Genomic DNA, 19,023 nt, shown 5'->3' with positions numbered 1-19,023 from the left:
TCATCTAATCACACTAGTTTTCACTAGATGTGAATGGTAGCAATGATCTGCATTGAATGGAGCACATGACGTGAAATAAATATTTATAAACATTAAACCGAAGCCAAGAGTAACGAGTAATATTTGTTTTAAAAATGTAAGGAATAGAAAGTAAATATACTTCTGTAAAAAAAGTAATAAGTAGTCAGAAGTAGGAACAAAAATAAGTAATGGAGTAAAGTATAGATACCTAAAAACTGTACTTAAGTACAGTAAAAAAGTATTTGTAATTTATTACTTGACACCTCTGAGTTTTAATAAGTGTCACAATCATTCCCTTTGTTTAGGACTGACCACAGGTTCTTAGCAGGATTAAAATCTCTAAATTTCAGAGGCATTTATTTCCTTGGATTTGAAAGCTGCTCTTGGTCGATGAGTTGAAACCATTCCCTACTCATGGCGCCGTCTTTTCTTAAAAGAATAAAAATCATAAGGAGGCTTTGTCCTCTGCACTCAAATTTTCAGTTTTAACAGTGGATTCTCTGCTAGTTTTATGTACCAAACCAGCTTCCAATGGTCTCAGCTTCACCATAATTTATAAACAAACTCACACCTTCCTCCTGCCAGTTTGAGCTCTGCACCAGTGGCAGTCGCCCTTGGCTAAATGCTTTACTCCAACCTTCTTTGCACTTAACTTTCTTGAACACACTGACACTTTCTACATATTTCTTTTACATTTCTCCTTGAGGTTATTTATTCAATAAATGGGTATAATCTTTGCACTTAGGCGCAGATGATAACAGGTCACTTTAGCTGCAGGTCTTAAAATTGACATTTTATCTAAAGTCAGTGCAGGACACTTTTTTATCTGAATGCAGTGAAGATTACAGAGGTAAGAACTACAGTAAAGACGTACAAGAAGAAAATATGCATGTTTATTTAAAACAAGGTATCTAGATTTACTGTCCTCAAAAACAAGATTTAACCTGGGCGAGAAAATAAGCAGTTTAGTTGGAATGAGGCGGATTAACTCATTGGGGGTGGGTTTCTGAGGTCTGATTGGTCTGCATTATTTTTCTTCTTCAAAACTCATAAAAAGCAGATACTTTGTTGATTAATAACACTGAGATTTCCCATTCTTTATTTTTTAAAAGTTTAAGCCAACATAGTAAAATAAGTTACACATCTGGCCATTCATTTATACATTTCCTTTCTATGGTTTGTAATTAACCAAGGGGGTTTCCTGAAATGTTAAAAATAAAATTTCTCATCTCTCACCTTTTTTTAATAATTTCCACAGGAAACAACATCTAAAAATGTGCCCCTCTAAATCATATTTGTTTAAAAGATTAACACAACTGGTATTGCACAATAACCTTAAAAAAAAAAGAAAGAAAAAAGTTCTTAACTCATGAATTTTAGAGACAATTTCTGATTTCTTTAAGACCTTATATTTTAATAAACATCCTTGTATTTTGTTAGACAGAAACGTGAAAATCATAATGACCCTTGTCTGGACTTGATTTGTGTCGCTATTCTGTTGCGTTGGGGGTGAAGCTTCGTTTCTGCAGGAGGAGGTGCTGTTAAGGCTAGACCATCCCTGGTCTGACTGAATCCTGAGGAGCATCCTGCTTCGTGTGCAGGTCCTGACTGGGGCCACTCTGAGGACCCATTGAGTTCTGGGGGTAACTGGGTGCACCCTGACTGTATCCGTCACCTGGATGTGCAGTATGGACCCCAGGATGCGGGACTCCAGGTGGTGGAACACCAGGAGGCAGGTCCATAGGTGGCCTCATGTGCTCTCTTGGTCCTGGAAAACGCATGTCAGGTGGGAGAGGTGGTCGGGGTCCCAAAGGTCCACGGAGACCTAAGTAGAGTTAATATTGGGGGGGGGAGGCATAGCGTGAAACACAGATGAGAAATTAGAGGAACGAATATCTGAATAAAAAAAACTATTTCTTCAAACTTCCAAGTGTCAGAAACAGAATCCTTGCCTAGTGGAGTTTTATCACATTCCGAAAAAACTTTCGCTTTTAAAAAGTACTTTAAATCTTTATCAGTTATATTTATACAGTTCTAAAAATAAAAGCTTAAAAGAAAGTTGGATGCTCATTTCTATCAAAGGATGTTTCAAAATATTTACTGGAAGACATCTAGAGAAGTTTTACTCCTTGTCAGCCTAGTTAGACTTGATGGATGGAGTCTGAACATCCATTTCCAAGTCATTCCAACGGTTTCTGGTTTCTATTTGAGTCTGAAGTTTGACTGAACCATTTTAAATTGTGACTGAGTTTTTATTTAAACCATCCTAACTCTGGTTGAATTTTTGAAAACTTCAAGAAGTTGAACATTTTTCTGCAGGCTATGACAGGTTTTCTCCACCCGTATGGGTTAAAAGCAAACCTACCGAGCGGTGGAGGCATCGGTCCATAACTATGAGGAGGAGGGGGACGAAAATGTGGCGGTGGGAGTCGGGGATCCGGACCAGGACCCATTCTGGGTTGGAATAAATGTCCGTTGGGAGGTCGAGAGCCAAACTCCCCACCCATGGATCCAGGCAGGGGCATACCAGGGTGTCCGTTGGCAGGAGGAGGAGGGCCATGAAGGGGAGGGCCTGGGGGGAGCGGATAAGGACCCGGTCGGGGATGTCCATAAGGTCCAGGTGGGGGGAGGCGGACATTGGGTCCTGGAGGGAGAAGGGGGTCATGTGGTCCCGGGCCTGGTGGAGGTCTTTGAACCATAGAACCCGGTGAGTCTCTGATTGGTGATGCCATGAAGGAACCAGGTCCCTGAAACGACATGAGGGAAAACACCATCTAATATGTGTAGTGAAATATTTCCAGTGGTATTAGAGGGAATAAATGTTAGCCATGCAGTAAAGAAACCCACTTCCCCCCCCCCAAACAAGCTGTGCAATAAACCATTAATCGCATGAGCCATAACCACAAATGATAAACCTGTATCTTAATTCAGTGCATTTCCTGTCAGTGCTGTGAGTAAAACCACAAAGGAAGGAAAAGAAAATCTTTAAATGGCCCAAAAGTTGACCAAGTCCTTGATTCTCCTCCCATATCCAGATTCTCTTATAGGTGGGGAGAGAAGGAGGAGATGGTGTGCTCGCATTCACCTCCACACCAGGACTTCACCATGTTTATACTCACTGGCTCTGGACTCTCTCTGGAGGCCACAGCCTGACTCTCTGTTTTTATCTGTGGGTCTATCACTTCAGTCTGTTTTAGAACAAGGACATTCAACAGGTGAAACTTCCAGAGTCTCCCTACATTTACCAATGAAGGGACAGATGGGATGTAAATACTTCTATCTGAATAATAAATTACTTACTGATCCATCCAGGTTAGCAGGAGAAGAGCTTCTTGGGCCCATCATGTCTGAAAGAAGAGAAATGGTGTTTCACCCCGATTGAAAGCAAAATGAATGACATGAGATTTCGGAGAACTTACCCATCCCTGGGATGGATTTGTTTTCAGGGTACATGCCATGTGGATCGGATGGAGGTCGAGGACCTGAAGGAAGAACAATGAGAGAATAATGATGATGAGGACTGAGTCCAGTTCAGGTTTCTAACTGAAGAGGTCGTATAACATCAGAAAAGGAAAATAAGGTTAGGAAAAACATCATTTGAAAAGAAAGTTTCTTGCTCTACTAGACAGTTTCAATATATTTTTGTTTTCATGTTTGGAGTCAGCAGAGCCCACTAAAAAAGTGGGAATTGTTAATGGACAAAAACACTGGGAGACAAGGGTGGAAGGAAAGAGCACAACATGCCGAATGGTGAATGAATGAGAAAAAGACTGAGTAAAGATATAATTGAATGTGAGGGAAAAATGATCAACTGACAGATGGAAAGAGTAATGGTTGAATGGATTGATAGTAAAGACAATACATAAATCAACAAAAAAAAAGCTGCAGTTGAATGAACTGTGTGACAAATTGATAAGACAGCGCTTACAGGATGAGTTTTAGTTCTGTATTAAACTCTCCAATGTTGCTTTATATTCACTGTTAATTGTTTCCTCATTTTAATCTGTCATAAAACAAGCTGCCTTTAACTTTCCTCCATGTCAAGTAAAACGGTTATCTTAGCCTATGAACCATTTTGTGGTCAATAGTAATTTAATTTCTGATGTGATCAGATGAGATTTTACATTGAAAAGAGGACATATTTAAACACGTTTGCCATTTTTAAAACTTCCAAAACTGTCTTTAAGAGCACTGGGTGATTGCTTTCCATCCTTAACTTGGAATCATCTTGGAATAAATCAGAAATCAGAAAGTGATGAGGGTTTTTAAATCCCTTTTTCTCAGTTTGTGCTCTGCTGACTTGTTGCTACTTTTTTCATGGCGTGTCAAATATGTTTGGATGGATAAACAGACTACAAGGAGAAATGAAAAATGTAAAGACAGAAAAATACTTTAAGACATTAGAATAAGGCCTGCAAAAACTAATAATTTTTAAGTTATTAGCATTCTCAAACATACATTTTCCACATGTAGATATAAAGATAATCATCTTATCTAGATACCACTGCTGATGAAACTGAAGTTAAAAGGGTAATAAACACACAATGAAGTCAACTGCAACACAAATATAAAAAAAATAAAAATATGTGTGCATGGTCTGATGGTTTACCAAAATGAAATTAAAAATGGCAGCACCAGGAAAGAGAAGGACAGGATACAAAGCAACTAAAGAGGAAATGAAGCATCAAAGTGAAAGCTGGAAAAGAAAAAAAAAATGTCAGATGTGAAAAGGGAGTAAATTATAGGCAGTTGTTCGGAAGAGATGACGTCCAGCTTTGGTGCGATCAAAGTAGGTGAAGAGATCCACTTGGACTCACCATACGGCTCAATTCTTCGCCCTACTGGGGCAGAAGGAGGGCGCCTCGGACCCTCGATCATTATAGGAGGGGATGGAGCTCCCCCACTCACAGGAGAGGGTCCATATGAATCACCTGTTATGATCATACCATCAGTTTACTAACATAATAAACTAACAAACACAAGAGGTAGATACTCCAAGGATTCCTAAACAGCAGTCACTTAGATGAGAAAAGAAAACTGAAATACTCCACTCATTTAGGCAAGCCTAAAGGGAACAGGATTCTGTTGTTTGATGCTGTGGAATCAATGTGCTCTGGAAAGCAAAAAATAAAAAAGGTTGTGTGTTTTTACCTTGACGTGGAGCAGCAGGCTGACCAGAGTTGGGCCTAAACAGAGGAGCACGCCGCTCATTCAGCTGGGACGCAAGTATGGACAATCTGTTTGAATTAAATCACAAACTATTAACTGAAGGTCAGGTTAAGAGTATTTATATATTTTTTATACCATGGCCTGGGTAAATGTTTGATTCAGATTGGCTGCAGGGTGCCTTAAAAAAGCAACATGAGACATCTATAAAAAATCCCAATCAAATGGCGACAATAATCTATGTAAAATCCATTCATTTCTGTTAATGGACACCGCACAAAGCACCATCCCTTACATAACTTCTCATAGTATTTATTGCATGATCACTTTTCTTTCCAGCTTTCTGCCAAAAAACTTTCACAGGTCAAAAAAGTTGAAATTTAGATGATTCTGTATCATTCAGTCATTGATTCAACACTCACTTTTCACGCAGCCGTGAGGACTCCACCTTTTCTTGACTTAGAGCTCGTTCAGCATTACGGGCATTCACCTGAGGATAATGGTGGGGATCATCATCACGCATTGCTTTTCATAAAGAAACGTTTAAAAAAAAATAATTTGCCACTTTTCACCAACATTATTGTGAAAAACCTGAGGGTTTGTTACGTGATAACCTAAAGAAAATTTGGGTAATTCATGGTTTTAAAATTTTTTTTATAGAAATATCTAGAAGGTGTGGAGAACATCTTTATTAAGCCTCCCTGTTTAACCCATTTAGGCCGGGAAAGCATTACCGCATTTCTACCATTCAAGCCGGGGGTGCTGTTGCGTCATTCTACCATTGACGCCGGGAGAGCATATAAGTCAAGCAAGAAGAAAGAAGTTTTTTTCAAGCAAACATGGAGGAGTTTGACAGAGAAGAGTTGTCGGAAGGCAGTGATTTTGAGGAGTGTGTCGGCTTTGATGACGGTATAGATGAAATGATGACTTTGAACGCGCTGAACCAATCGAACTACCACCGCAATGCACGGAGTGTTTTCAACCGCACACCTGGAGTGAAAGTTGATTTGCCTGCAGACGCCACACCGCTGCAGGCATTTGAGCATATTTTTAATGAAGAACTTTGGATGCATCTAGATACCGAGACGAATAGGTACAGTGACCAAACAAACCAAACTCCAACAAGAGCAAAGATGGCAAAGTGGTCACCCGTGACTGTGACGGAGATGAAGACATTTATTGGGCTGTGTATGTAAACCTCTCTTCAGGACGCAGTTCCCCCTAAATATGTCCCGGGACAGATTTGTGGCCATCTGGAGGTAGGTTGTATGCAATTTATAACACAGACATATGCATTATTATGCATAATAATACTGTTAATAAGTAATCATCAGATAGTTATTTATGTAATGTTTGTTCTTTATTTTGAAAACGTTTTATATTGCACATTCTCAATGAAGACATGATCACATATGGAAAAAATAAAAGGTTGAATTTTTTTTTTTTGATTACTGCTTTTCACATTTTTTTTTTGGAAGAATTTCAAAGATAAAATATATTTTGAGTTCTATCTGCTACAGAAGCTGAGATATCAATAATTAAGGCGTTGACACAGTTGCTGAATTTACAGAAAAACTTCAGGTTTTAGGGGTATTTTTTAAAATCGGCCATAGGTTTTTAAGGTGTTTTTTCCAGGCGTTTTAGGCCTAAATGGGTTAATTACCATTAGAACCACGCTTTTCTAAAAAGGAGGGTTTCAGGACTTTCGGAGTATCTCTACTGAGTGAACACTTTACACCCTTCTTGTAAAATAGATTAACCTCAGATTGGATCAAAGGGTACCTGAAAAGGAGTTTTCGAATCTTGGCAAATATTTTTAAAAGGGTATTAAGTTTGAGTTTTGTCTAGGCCATTCATTTTAACAAATGAATGTGCTTTCAATTAAATTATTTCATTGGGGCAGTTTCCACAAAACTGTTTCCAGCAGTTAACTGGTTCTACAGCTTTCTTATTTGTGTTTCCATTCAGAAAAACTCTGTACATTAACACCAGATTAGTGGAGGGTATGGCTAACTGTCCAGTGAACTCATTCTCTGACCTGTGATCTTGATCTTTGCACTTAAAATCTCAACTAGTTTGAGGTGTAATTTGACAACATGTAGAGAGGTCTGAAAACATTTCTAGTGTTAAATATATAGCAAACCAGTAAATAAACTCTCTGAAGCTTACCCAGTTGGAGTGAGTTTTGTTTTCTTGCTCTTTTATCTAAAAATGATCAAACAAAACAAAAAAGTTAAATGTGAATTTTCCCTTCTGTGCAATAAATTAAAGCTATTAACAAACCTACCTGCTCTTTATAAACTTCCTCCGTCTTCTTCATCTGCTCCTCCATTTCGTTAATGCGTTGTCTTAAAAGTTTAACCTGCTCCTCAGCTTCCACAGCTTTACCTCCCACCTCAGACAGCAGACTTTCTTTGCTGCGTCGCTCCAGCTCCTCCTTTGTTAATCTCCTGTGAAGCAACACATTTAGAACATCAACAAGAAAAAACTGCTTCAAATCTCATTTGCATTTGAAAACTTTGACACCTTTAAACAGAACGTTTGATTACAACCATATCTCCCCAAAAGATATATTCACATTAGGACCGAAACAATTAATCTGATTAATCGATTATTGAAATAATCGTTACCTACTTTAGTAATCCATTAATTGGTAATTGGAGTGTAGGAACACTAAAACGTGCCTTTGGCTGACAGATCAACCCAACCTGAGCAGCAATTGTACCAAAATTTTACCAAAAAATATATTAACATTTTGCATTTACGATAAAGAAAACTTTTCCGTCTGTCAATATGCTATATGCAGCTCTCCACAAGTGGAAAAGCTTCAGTGTCACCTGTTTTAATTTCATAGAAAGTGTTCTTTAAGGAATCTTATGCTCACCGATTATTAATCGAAAAATAATGGACTGATTAATCGATTTGCAAAATAATCAGTTGCAGCCCTAGTTCACATATTTAGGCAACAGGGCTTAATAACAGAACGAAACAAAACACTGGGGTGGGATTTTTCACTTACTGCTGTAAAGCATTTTCCTTCTGCTGATACATTTCAACCATGATTTCATTTTTCTGCTGGAGAATCTTGTACTGGTTTTCAATCTGACTCTTCTCACTTTTGAGGGCTCCAATTGCATGTTCCAGCTCCCGGTGCTTCTCTGTTTGGAAAAAAAAAATCCTTAAAATATTTAACAGGAAGTAATAATGGATTAAGGGAAAAAGCAGTAAGACAAGATGATCTCTTAAGAAATTATTTTAGGACTGACCTTCAAATTCTTTTCTAGACTTCTCTTCGTCTAACAGTTTGGCCATGAAGCGGTCCCGCTCTTCTTCAATAACTGTGAGAGTTGTCTGGACCTTTTAGAAAATGCCAAACAAAAAAATAAATGTGTTAAAGATGCACAAACCAAAACATCTGCCAAATGTGTGTAAAACTCTTGAATCTCACCCTGGATACATCCATCATCTGCTTGATTCTGTTCTTTATGGCTGTTTTCTTATCAGCTGATGATCCTGAAAGAAAGGAGGCAAAGAAGGAATTAACTAAAACATATTCACAGAAAGTTGGCTTAAAATTTTTTTCTTTGCTTGGATGCATATATATACACATGACGGACTCACCCGGTGCTACTTCGCCATTCGCTAAGACATTGGCTTCACCTTTGTGCAAATCACATGCATCCAAGTCTGCCAGAAGTTCAGAGAGCACCTAACAGAAGAACAGTTTTACTTAGAGTTTGAATACAAGTTATGACAGAGAACATTATGACAGAGAAATGGTGAGAAGACCAACCTCCACGTTGTGATCTTTTAGCACAACTGAATCCTCCAGTTCTTTATGGGACTTCTGATAAATCTTAATCTTATCATTCAGCTCCTTGTGTTTTTCCTCCCAACTTTTGATATTAGTTTTAAGCTGTGAGGAATAAAAAAGGCAAGAGATTATAGAAACAACTGATGCAAAAACATCCCCCCAAAGGGTTTCTCACCATTTTATTCTCTTCTTTTAATGCTGCAAACTCTTTCTGCAAACATTTGTGTTGAGCATTTCGTGCATCTTCACGAATCTTAGCTTCATCCAAGAGAATAGTTGTCTGTGATGAAACAAAACCACATTTAAAGCTTCAACGTGTGTTTAAAATGGAGATATCTTAGAAAACAAAAAGCACGCAGGACCGTACCTTAGCTAGTGCTTCCTGAATCCTTTTCCGGGTGACTTGCAACTTTTCATTCGCCTTCTCTAATTTTTCTATCTGTTAAATATGAATGAAATGGAAAAAAATAAAAACATTAGAAAGTTTCAATAGCAAAATATTTATTTCATTCTAATTATCCATTTCTTAGGACAAGATGAAAGAGAAAGAAAAGTTACTCTGCTGTCATTCTGGAGAGAGTGAGTTCGCTCTTCTTCTAGTAGATTCACATATTTCTGCTTTTCTTCTGCCATTTGTTCATTAATCTTTTCGGCTTCTCGGACTTTACTCTGCAAAAGGGAAGCAGACAAAGTCATTTTAACTCCTCTAATAATCTCTTCAAGAGTAATTTTCTTTTCAGGTAAAAACTTTAGGAAAGGCAACAGCAAATTTGGTCTCAACGTGAAATTCAAAACTATCAGAGTTCAAATAACGATAGAAAAAATACCAAAAGTTTTCCTTACCTCCAAGGCTTGCATCCTTTTCATTGTTGAACTCACAGTTTCCTTTGACTGTTTCTGGTTTTCTTTAAGTTGCTCAGTCTTGAAATAAATGAAATACATTGTTAAAATAGTCATTCCAACAAGCTTTTATAATATCTGATGCCATCTATGTTTTAGCTAACCTGCTTTTGAAGTTCGGATATTCTTGCGAGAGCATCACTCTTATCTTTTTTGAGTGTTTGGATTTTCTCCAGAATCTTTTTCTCATCCACTTGTTTTTTCATAAAACATAAAGAACATCATTAGGGAGGTTTTATGCTACAGCTTTGTGTTTGAAAAACATTATAAAGCCTAAACTTACCAAGGTATTTACTCTTCTTCACCTAAAACAAAAACCATGAAGATGAACATCAATGTCATGTTTTGACAAAAAGATTTATCAAGATAAACTGGGAATAAAGGTCCAAGAAAAATCTGTAATCTGGTACGATCTACGTAAAGTTTAAATATGTATATGCCATTGGCATTCTCCAGCTTTAAAGTAAGTAGAAATAGAAGCAGAAATATTCCATCACTTACTGCTAATACGTTCCTCCAGAAGAAGACGGTGAAGGTAATCACTCCAATCAAAGCTGTGACAACAACAGCTTGCCAAGGACAGCCAAACATCGTTTCCCCTGGCTTCCACTCCTCTGGTAGCAAAGAAATCATCTGAACCACAGAAAAAGAAAACGGTATAATTAGGCTAGAAAAAGCATTTTTTTTCGGGGGTCATTAAAAACAAAGCTTTGTGACAAGTAACATTTGAATAACATTACAGAACAAGAGGCTCTGGTCGTTTTATAATTTTATTCCTGACCCTTTCTGCTGAGGGATCTTTTAGACCGTCTTTAACAGCTGAATATTTAAAGCAACTGTATGGTGTTCTATAACGAAATTAGGTTGTAGAACGCAAATAAATATCTGCGAGCTCAGAGTTATTGTGATTTGAACTGGGTTGACAAGCTGTCATATATTGCAAGTTTCAATTGTAAACAATACAAAAATAAGAAAAAGCTTTTTGAAAATAAAATAACAGAAATATAGGTTGAATTTGAGAATAATTCAATAAAAACCATTACTCTTAAAAATACTGGACTGCAAAGAAAATGAAAAGTATTTAAGGATTTAAAAAAAGCATAGTATTAAGTAATGAAATGGCCACAAGCAGCTATGGAATGGAATCAATATTTGGCAAAGAGTGAACCTGAGCTCACAAAAATATACAAACAACTCGACATACATAGCACTGAAAATCTTCAAATGTAGCTCTCAATGTTTAGAGGTAAATTTCAGGTATTATTGTATTTATTAACTAAGTGATAAACTAAGAGAGCTCAGAGGTGAACTTCTCATTCACAAGTCTTACGCCGTTATCAGGCTATGAGGAAACATTAGCATACAGTACAGTAGAAAACAAGCCCTATGATTAACCAGTAACATATCTGAATAATGGTACAGAGTTTCAATGCTTTAAAATGTCCAAATCTGATAAAGATTTTTGAAATTACTAAAAATCCGGTCAAGTTTTGGGACATTGTGAATAAAATAAGTTAAACCAATGTGAAAGGGAAAATATAGGTGCATGTTAAGTATTTTGTGCAGACTTGGGTTAAAAATAAAACAATAAAAAAAAAGAAATCCCTCCAAACATATTGTGCACAGAGTAAATTACGTCAAACATCTTGCATCCGGCTCAACTCACTGGTTTATTGTAAAATTAAAAGAAAGCCTTACTTATGCTAAGATATAACTAAAATGGAATGTGAGCAGAGCCAAAATCTCGAAAACTGAGGTCAGGTTCGGTGTGTAAATTCCTCCTCAACTTCTGTCATCTGCTCATGAAAACAGAGCAGAGCTATAATCGCCCTCTGGTTGTGATCAGTTCAACAGAAACACTTACATGCTGCAGCTCCTTAAGCAGCAACGCGTACATATGATCCGGTTCCGTTACAGGTGGTTTTAACACTGCATCACTCTCCATGGTCATGTAGAAACAAAAAAGGGAACTAGCTAAACACTGTTTGACAGATACCGGCTAGCCTGTTAGCCTTTAGCTGTAGCCAAACAATCTGTTAGCTAGCGTAAGGTTTAGCTTAACCTTACAGAGCAGGTACTCGAAAAAAAATAATTTAGCCTTAAATAAAAATACTTAGGCAGCAACAAAATAGAGATTTGATAGACACAAGATCCGGGAACAACAACCTGCTAACAATACAAACCAGCTGTCATTCACTATCGCTTTGAAAACACAGACGTTAGCTTAGCTGGAGCCCATATGCCGCTGAGGGTTTGATTAAAACAGATAAAAAGGCTGTAATATTCTGAAAGGATAGAGCCTCCAACACGACGGAAAGCTTTCAGAGCTGTGTTCCAAAACAAGGCCCGTCGGTGCTGCTGAGAGAGCCAGCTCAGCATCGGCTGTGTTGAACTTCAGCCTACACAGCAACACGGTGAAGGGGGCGGGGGGTTCGGTGCGGCGTTCAGGGGATACTGGAAATTAAACATCTAGAGTGAAGGTCTTCAAAAGGGTGCCACGGAGGTACTGCATGGGGATGGTGAAAGTTTTGGTTGACTAGACTTTTTTTTTTTTTTTTTTTATTCCCCCCTGCAATTTTTTCCACTATGAAAATGTCTTTAATAGACATTAACATTTCAACACACTGTAGTAAACAGATAAATGGAAGCAGAAGATGTCTGGCTATGTTCACACTGCAGCCTGAAGTGACTCAAGTCCGTTTTTTTTTGCCAACATGCGACCTGAATCTGATCTTTTCAGGGCTGTCTGAACAACACTGATCTGATATTTTCCAATCCGACCCAGGCCACTTGGCTATGTGGTCCTGAATCCGATACGAATCTGATCTTTTCAAATGCGACCTGTGTGCAAACGCCATTAATACCCAACAAAGGCCAGTATTCTGTGTCTTGCTATGCAGAAGCGGCAAGAAAACCAACAACCATGGCAGATGATGATGCGGAGAGTAGTATTTATGTTTAACAATGTGAAAAGATTGAGTTTTTATGGTTGGAAAAGACCGCTAGATGCGCGCCGGTACTACCATCCATGTTTACTTCCGTAAACATAGAGCACACTGGCCTGTGACGTCATTGCGTCCTCTACTGCGAATGCAGGACACTTGCTTTCTATGACTGCAGTTCACATAGGAGATCACATACAAGTCGCATATATTTGGAAATATGAACGGCAACGCAAAAAAAAAAAAAAAAAAAAAATCGGATTTCACAAAAAAATTCGGAATTGAGCATCAAGCCCTCCAGTGTGAACGTAGCCTTTCAGTCATTAATGCACACATTCAGCGACACACAGCAGCTCTTTCAAGCTGGGCACCGTTTCATTCACAACACCTGTCCCATCAACGAGGAATCAGAATCAGAAATACTTTAATAATCCCAGGGTGAAATTAGTTTCATTACATTACTCCATCTGTAATAGAGTGATTATAGGACCAGTTTGATATAACACAATTTCAATAATATATAATTATTTATATAATTAGGGGGTCCCTGCTCCATCTTGCTATCAGTTTGGGGGTCCTTAGCCTGGAAAATGTTGAAGACCCCTGCTCTAGACTACAAAACATGGTCTGTAAAAACTACAATATTGTAATCGTGGTGATTTAAAAAAAAGGTTTTACATTTTCTTTTAAACAAATGTGAAATGTGTGCGATTTTAAAATACAAACGTGAAATCTAATACAAAAAATTGTAAATAACGCAGGCACATATACAACTGCATTCATTTCCTTAAATTTCTTAGATTAATTATGAATTATGATAAAAAATATACGGGATTGTGAGCTTAAAATATTAATAATCAAAGTACAACCTATTTGGATTAGTTTTAATGCAAAGAAACAGATGGCACAGACTTACCACAGTGGTCCACTCCAGAGTTTTATTCTGAATGACTGAAAAGATGCAGCTCATGTAAACAGTTCCAGTTGCAAACAGTCCCAGTTCTTCCTGAGGTGTTTCAGTCACAATCTCCATAGAGTCGATGGATCCTTGGAGCAAAAAAGGTAAACATTTAGTTAAATCAGGGTGTCTTCTTCACTTACTGATTAACTTGGTCAGCACAAAAAAAATTGCTATTTGTTAAAGAACTGCAAAGCTCTAATAAAAAAAAATACAATTAGCTGTGCTGTATATTAAAAAAATGACTTTGAAGAACAATAGAAAATATGTATTATGTTTGTCAGATAGAGTATTGTAAAAAGATTTCAACTAACCTGGAGGATAATGATCAACTTCTGCTTTAACGTCCACATCCAACTGATTTGCTGGATTGGGCTGACTGATCTTTTCCTCTTCCTCCAACAGAGGTAGATCCGGCTGATCAACTTGGTTTTCATCAAAGTGTTCAGCATCCTCCTCTTTAGTCATATTTAGTTCAGCAGGCACATCATTCACAACTATCCGGTCGTCAGTAATCCCAGACGGCTCCTCTTGCTGATCCTCTGATACAGAAGGATTGTGCTCATCAGTTTCTGGCATGTTGTTAGACTGTCCTTCAGCAGCAGGGGGCATCTCTTCTGGAACATTTAGGTTAGGTTGGTCTGTAAAGCACAAACAGAAAAACGCTCATCAAATGCAGGAAATCTTTTAGATATGTTTCAGCTAGTACAATGACATTAGTGCGAAAACTGTCCAGCTTGGTTTAATCTTTTATCTCATTTAGTTCTGTGATAAATGGAAAAAGACATTGCTGAAGATCAAAACATCAAACCTACCAGGTGGGCTGTCCAGGGGGGATTCTGGCGTTGCTAAAGGAGCACTGTCCCTGGCTGTTGAATATTTTTGGCGTAGGCTGAATGCAAGTTCCTGAAAGTCATCAAGCAATTCAGTTTCCTCGTCCAAATTGTCCACATGTTGCTCCTCATCTTGTTTTTTTTCTCGGCTATCCAGCATCTTCTCAATCTCGTCCAGGATAGTGTTCTCGGATGCCTCCAAGATGTTCTCCAGTGCGCTTTCAATGTCGTGTGTGGTGCCTGTGTGGGACATGCGAGTAGCCTGCAACTCAGTGTCCAGGTCGGAGAACATGGCCTCCAGTTTGAAAAGGTTTTTGAGGCCCAGGAGCCTCAGGACACGCTCTATTTTCTCCTCTGTAAAGTGCTCCCTAAGCAGAGACAGCGTCATTATTTTGTCGCTGTATTCTGGCTCTGCAGCTGATTCTGTCATTTCCTTTTCAGTGTTTTCAGGCATATCACCTTCCAAATGTGTGGATAAAAGTGCATTTTCATCCTCGAGTAACTCCTCCTTTTCTCTGTTAATCTCTTCTTCGGTCCTTGCATCGTTTTCCTCTCCTTCCACCTCTGTAGGCGGTTTCTCATATATTATTTCTTCTTCCTCAAATATTGTCTGACTTTTATCGCTCTCAACATCTGTCACCAAGTTGTCATTTATCTGATCTGGTTCCTGATCGCTTAATAAAAGTTGGTCAACTTTGACCTCCGAGTCATTAGATGGCTTTAGGTCAGAGGATTTTTCTGGGTCTTCTTCACTTTTGGTTGCACCCAATTCCTGCTCAGACAAAGTTTTGTTTTCTTCCGACAAACCGTCTAAAATTTCATCTTCCACAGCAGTATCGTGTATGTCATCCTCTCTTTTACTAACATCTGGATCCTCTGTTACATCTTCTCCTTCCTCATGTTGAGGTGTTCCATCATCTGAATGGTCATCAGTTTTAACCAGATCCTCTTTCACTCCTGGATCTTCTGACAGATTGCTCTCCTTTGTTTCATGGTGTACCAGCTCATCAGTTGATTTTAATGTTTCATCCCTGTTTTCCATTTCATCCTTGTGTCCGCCCTCTTCTTCAACCACGCCCTCTCCGTCCAGCAAAACCTTCTCAGGGTCATCTCTTGTTTTATTCATTTCTTGATCAGAGTATGAGCGATGAGGTTCTAGAGGAGGGGGCTCTATGTTCTCTGGAGGTTTTTGAGCTTCTGGTAAAAGTGGTTCCATCTCAGTTTCCTCAAGTTCTTCAGCAGCTTCTTCAGTGTCGTCCTCATCTTCGTCATCTGAACTCACATCCTCTCCTGTGGTTTCTCCTCCAGTGACAACAGAGAACACTGCATCTCCAAATGAAGTCCATAAGTTCTTCTCCTCTGTCATGTTTGGTTCATCTTCCTGTTCTTGTGGAGGTTCCTCCTGCTTTTGCAAAGAATCCCGTACCAGAGTTTCTGTGGGTTCCTCCGAGAAAGAAAGCAGAGGAATATCCTCTTTCCTTTGTTCTTGGTGAACTTCCACATCCTCGCTGTCCTCCTCTTCATATGGAGTGACTTTTGTGGTGATCTCTTCCTCTGTGACAATAGCATCAAAGGTCGTTCCAAGGGTGGGTTTTAATTCCGGGATCTGTACTCCTTCAGTGACCGTCACTGGAGCAGACTCCAGCTCCAATGTAGTTGGTCCATCTTTGGTTTCACTACTTTCTGGCACATCTTGAACAAGAGACTCTGTTACATTCTGTTGCTCAACTTTGTCACCCTCCTTTACAGGCACAGTGTCTGTATTAGACCCTTCATCTTTCAATGAAGATTCTGTTGATGTGTTTATTTCAAGTTCAGGCAAAGAGGCACTTTGGTCATCAGGAACTTTGTGAAGCTCAGCTGAGTTTCCATCGTGTTCGGTTTGTGTTTTACTCCCAGTCACCTCCTCTACTGATGGCTCTGTCTCTTTCTCATATCTCTCTGTGTCTGTTTCATTCCCATCTCTATCGGACTCCTTGACAGACAGGCCTAAAAGCAAGTCTATGTCGTAAGAGTCAAACTTGTCGAATCCAGTGTCAAAACAGACAAAATCTGTATCCTGAGACAAACAAATACAAATTACATCAATGGTAACAGGGGTTTCATTTATAAAATATATAATGGGTTTATTTATTTTTTTATCCAACAAATCAACAGTTGATAGTATTTTCTCAAACCTCTGCTTTAACTTCAAGTTCTTTATCAGTATAAAGGTGGTTTACTGCAAGAAGGTCCTTTGGGAAATATCCAAAGTTGCTTCCAACCTTTCAGGAAGAAACAGTGTTGTGTATTAGAGTAATCAGTCAAACGAAAAAAAAAAAAAAAAGGAAAACATCTAAAAAAGAAAAACAGTATACTTACACTTCCTGCCCATAGGTCAGCCCTTCTTCCTGACAGCTTATAGTATACATATATAGTTTCAGATTTCTTGAATGAAAGGAACCGACAATCAGGTCCTGAGAAATCTCTCACAGCTTTCCCCCTACAAAGAAGCACTGGAAAAGAAACAAAAATTATATTATAAGGGTGCATCTTTATTTCATATAAAGGTGATTCAGACTGTTGTTTGATATATAAAGGACTTTGAACAACAATGTGCCAGGTTAAGTTCCACTGCAAGGATGGGTCTGTGTTTGGTGGCTCTAAAGCCGGGCATAAATTGTACGATTTTTTTTGGCCTTTTTGGGCAGATTCTCCAGTCGTGCGAGAATTTTTTTGATTATGCACCGTGTAGTGTACAGGGGGTAACGAGGGGGGGTATCAGCCTCTTATTACATGTCCCGATCAGGAATCATAAGGTCAGGAGAAAATTTGTAAATTAGTTGGCCTTCATAAGATCGCATCCGAGTTTCGGGCCACACCGTGTGAGAACCCGGATGGTGACCTGTTAACTTTTAAACACTGCAGTTTCGTCTCACAGTTTGAGCTGTAGCTGCATGCAATGATTGAAAATATCGCATGGCGTATTGAACCGACTCCAGTTGCCTTCCAGGCATTTTGGAGCACATTTTTTTACCGACTTAGCTTCACAAATATCTCTAGGCTGCAGTTATTTAGGTTAATTCTGCATAGCTTCAAACAACACTTTTTCCTTCCACTACACTTTCCGGTAATAAGCTTAAATATGACACTAAGAGCAGCCAGTGACCTTTTTTGACTTACCCTTGGGTGGACTCAAGGGTGTCAACGGTGATAGGAAAACTGTCAGGTGTTTTTTTTAGGTTGCCCCACACCTAACCTATATAAATAAATGATTAACAGCTTTCTGTTGTTAGCTGCCTAGGAGGTCATACAAAAATATGCAGGGGTTTGGTACTTCAAGATTAGTAGGCAACAACATGTATTAATAAAATTGTTTGAAAAGCCAATTATAAAGCTAATATTGGTTTGTTTATAAATTGTATATCTTCCAAATAAGAGAAATAAACATTTGTAATATATTCCACCGTATCGTGAACCCGTTAAATTGAACAATTTTAATTTTATGCTAAATAAGCCCTCCAATATCAAGTTAGCAGTGAAGCTAATGCTGCTAAACAACATAGCTAACACGGTTTGCTGTTAAAACGGCTGTTTCGTCGCATTAGCTTCTTCGGCCGGCCGGCGGCTAATTTTCTTGCTAGCATTAGCTTGACAGGCCGGGGCTTCCAATGAGAGTCAACACAGGCTGAGTCTGGACAAACTGTCCTCGTTTAAGCTGTTTTTTTTTCTCAGCACTTAGTTCGCTTTTCATCGTTCATCCCACAGCTAAACGGATAACGGCAGGAGGCAGCCAAGGTCGCAAAAATCGACCGGGCAACAAGTGAAGAGATAAGGCGCAGTTTATGGCTAACTGTCGTATCTGGATGAAGGAGGGAAGACGGGACCGCATCCCCTGGATTTCTCCCGTTCAGCGTGGCTCACCAACACTGCAAACTTACTGCTGCACTCCTCGTCGGCGCATCTTTTAAAGTCGGAGAACCTCTTCTCCAAGGCTGCGGTTGAAATAAAGTTAAATAAAAGTAGTAAAAAGCCCTTTGTATAAAATAGTTTTGCTGCCATGCTGGCAGTTTTGTTTTCTTGGCGTCTCGACTCCTCCGCTCACTGTGGAGCGTAAAGCTCTGGGCAACAGGAGCCGACACGTCAGCAGTTCAGATCCGGCTGGGTGTAGGCGAGGGTGGGCTTTCCCAGGATCTAAGGATGGATGTGGCTCCAGCATAAATTACTCCAGGAAAACATTGTGGTTGGAAGGGGGACAGCATCGGAAATATGCAGATTACTTAGAAGGTTTTTTTAACAGGTCCTACTGCATTTTGTTTACCAGGTGATGCATTTCTTGGATCCTCAACAATATTTCCTTTTTAAATTATCTTAATCAAGTATGGAAGAGGATTAGGGCCACTGAAAAAA

The 19,023-nt window shown here is 38.9% G+C and overlaps 1 protein-coding gene across 4 annotated transcripts; it reads right to left on the bottom strand.

Moving 5' to 3' along the window:
* Positions 1–892: 892 nt before the first annotated feature.
* On the bottom strand, positions 893–18,810 carry mia3 (MIA SH3 domain ER export factor 3). Of its 4 annotated transcripts, XM_038309098.1 has the most exons (28): positions 18,555–18,809; positions 16,996–17,129; positions 16,812–16,898; positions 14,617–16,693; positions 14,116–14,442; positions 13,760–13,890; positions 10,403–10,534; positions 10,185–10,206; positions 10,006–10,094; positions 9,845–9,922; positions 9,560–9,670; positions 9,369–9,440; positions 9,177–9,281; positions 8,981–9,103; positions 8,809–8,896; positions 8,636–8,700; positions 8,454–8,544; positions 8,207–8,345; positions 7,475–7,637; positions 7,357–7,392; positions 5,610–5,677; positions 5,173–5,258; positions 4,839–4,952; positions 3,441–3,503; positions 3,322–3,368; positions 3,141–3,209; positions 2,387–2,768; positions 893–1,846 (listed from the first exon to the last, which is right to left on the bottom strand). In XM_038309098.1, exons 1-28 carry the CDS (start codon positions 18,673–18,675, stop codon positions 1,569–1,571), a joined length of 5,298 nt encoding a protein of 1,765 aa, XP_038165026.1. In that variant the 5' UTR covers positions 18,676–18,809; the 3' UTR covers positions 893–1,568. The 4 variants fall into 4 exon arrangements, with proteins under 4 accessions (XP_038165026.1, XP_038165028.1, XP_038165027.1 ...); XM_038309100.1 differs by lacking the exon at positions 4,839–4,952 and having other exon boundaries at positions 18,555–18,810; XM_038309099.1 differs by lacking the exon at positions 3,141–3,209 and having other exon boundaries at positions 18,555–18,808.
* Positions 18,811–19,023: the final 213 nt, after the last annotated feature.

This window comes from Cyprinodon tularosa, unplaced genomic scaffold (genome assembly GCF_016077235.1).
Source record: "Cyprinodon tularosa strain WSP-4 unplaced genomic scaffold, ASM1607723v1 ctg657, whole genome shotgun sequence".
NCBI classification, from domain to species: domain Eukaryota; kingdom Metazoa; phylum Chordata; class Actinopteri; order Cyprinodontiformes; family Cyprinodontidae; genus Cyprinodon; species Cyprinodon tularosa.
Note: the sequence above shows the minus strand (reverse complement) of the source record. Positions and strands in the feature narration are given on the sequence as shown.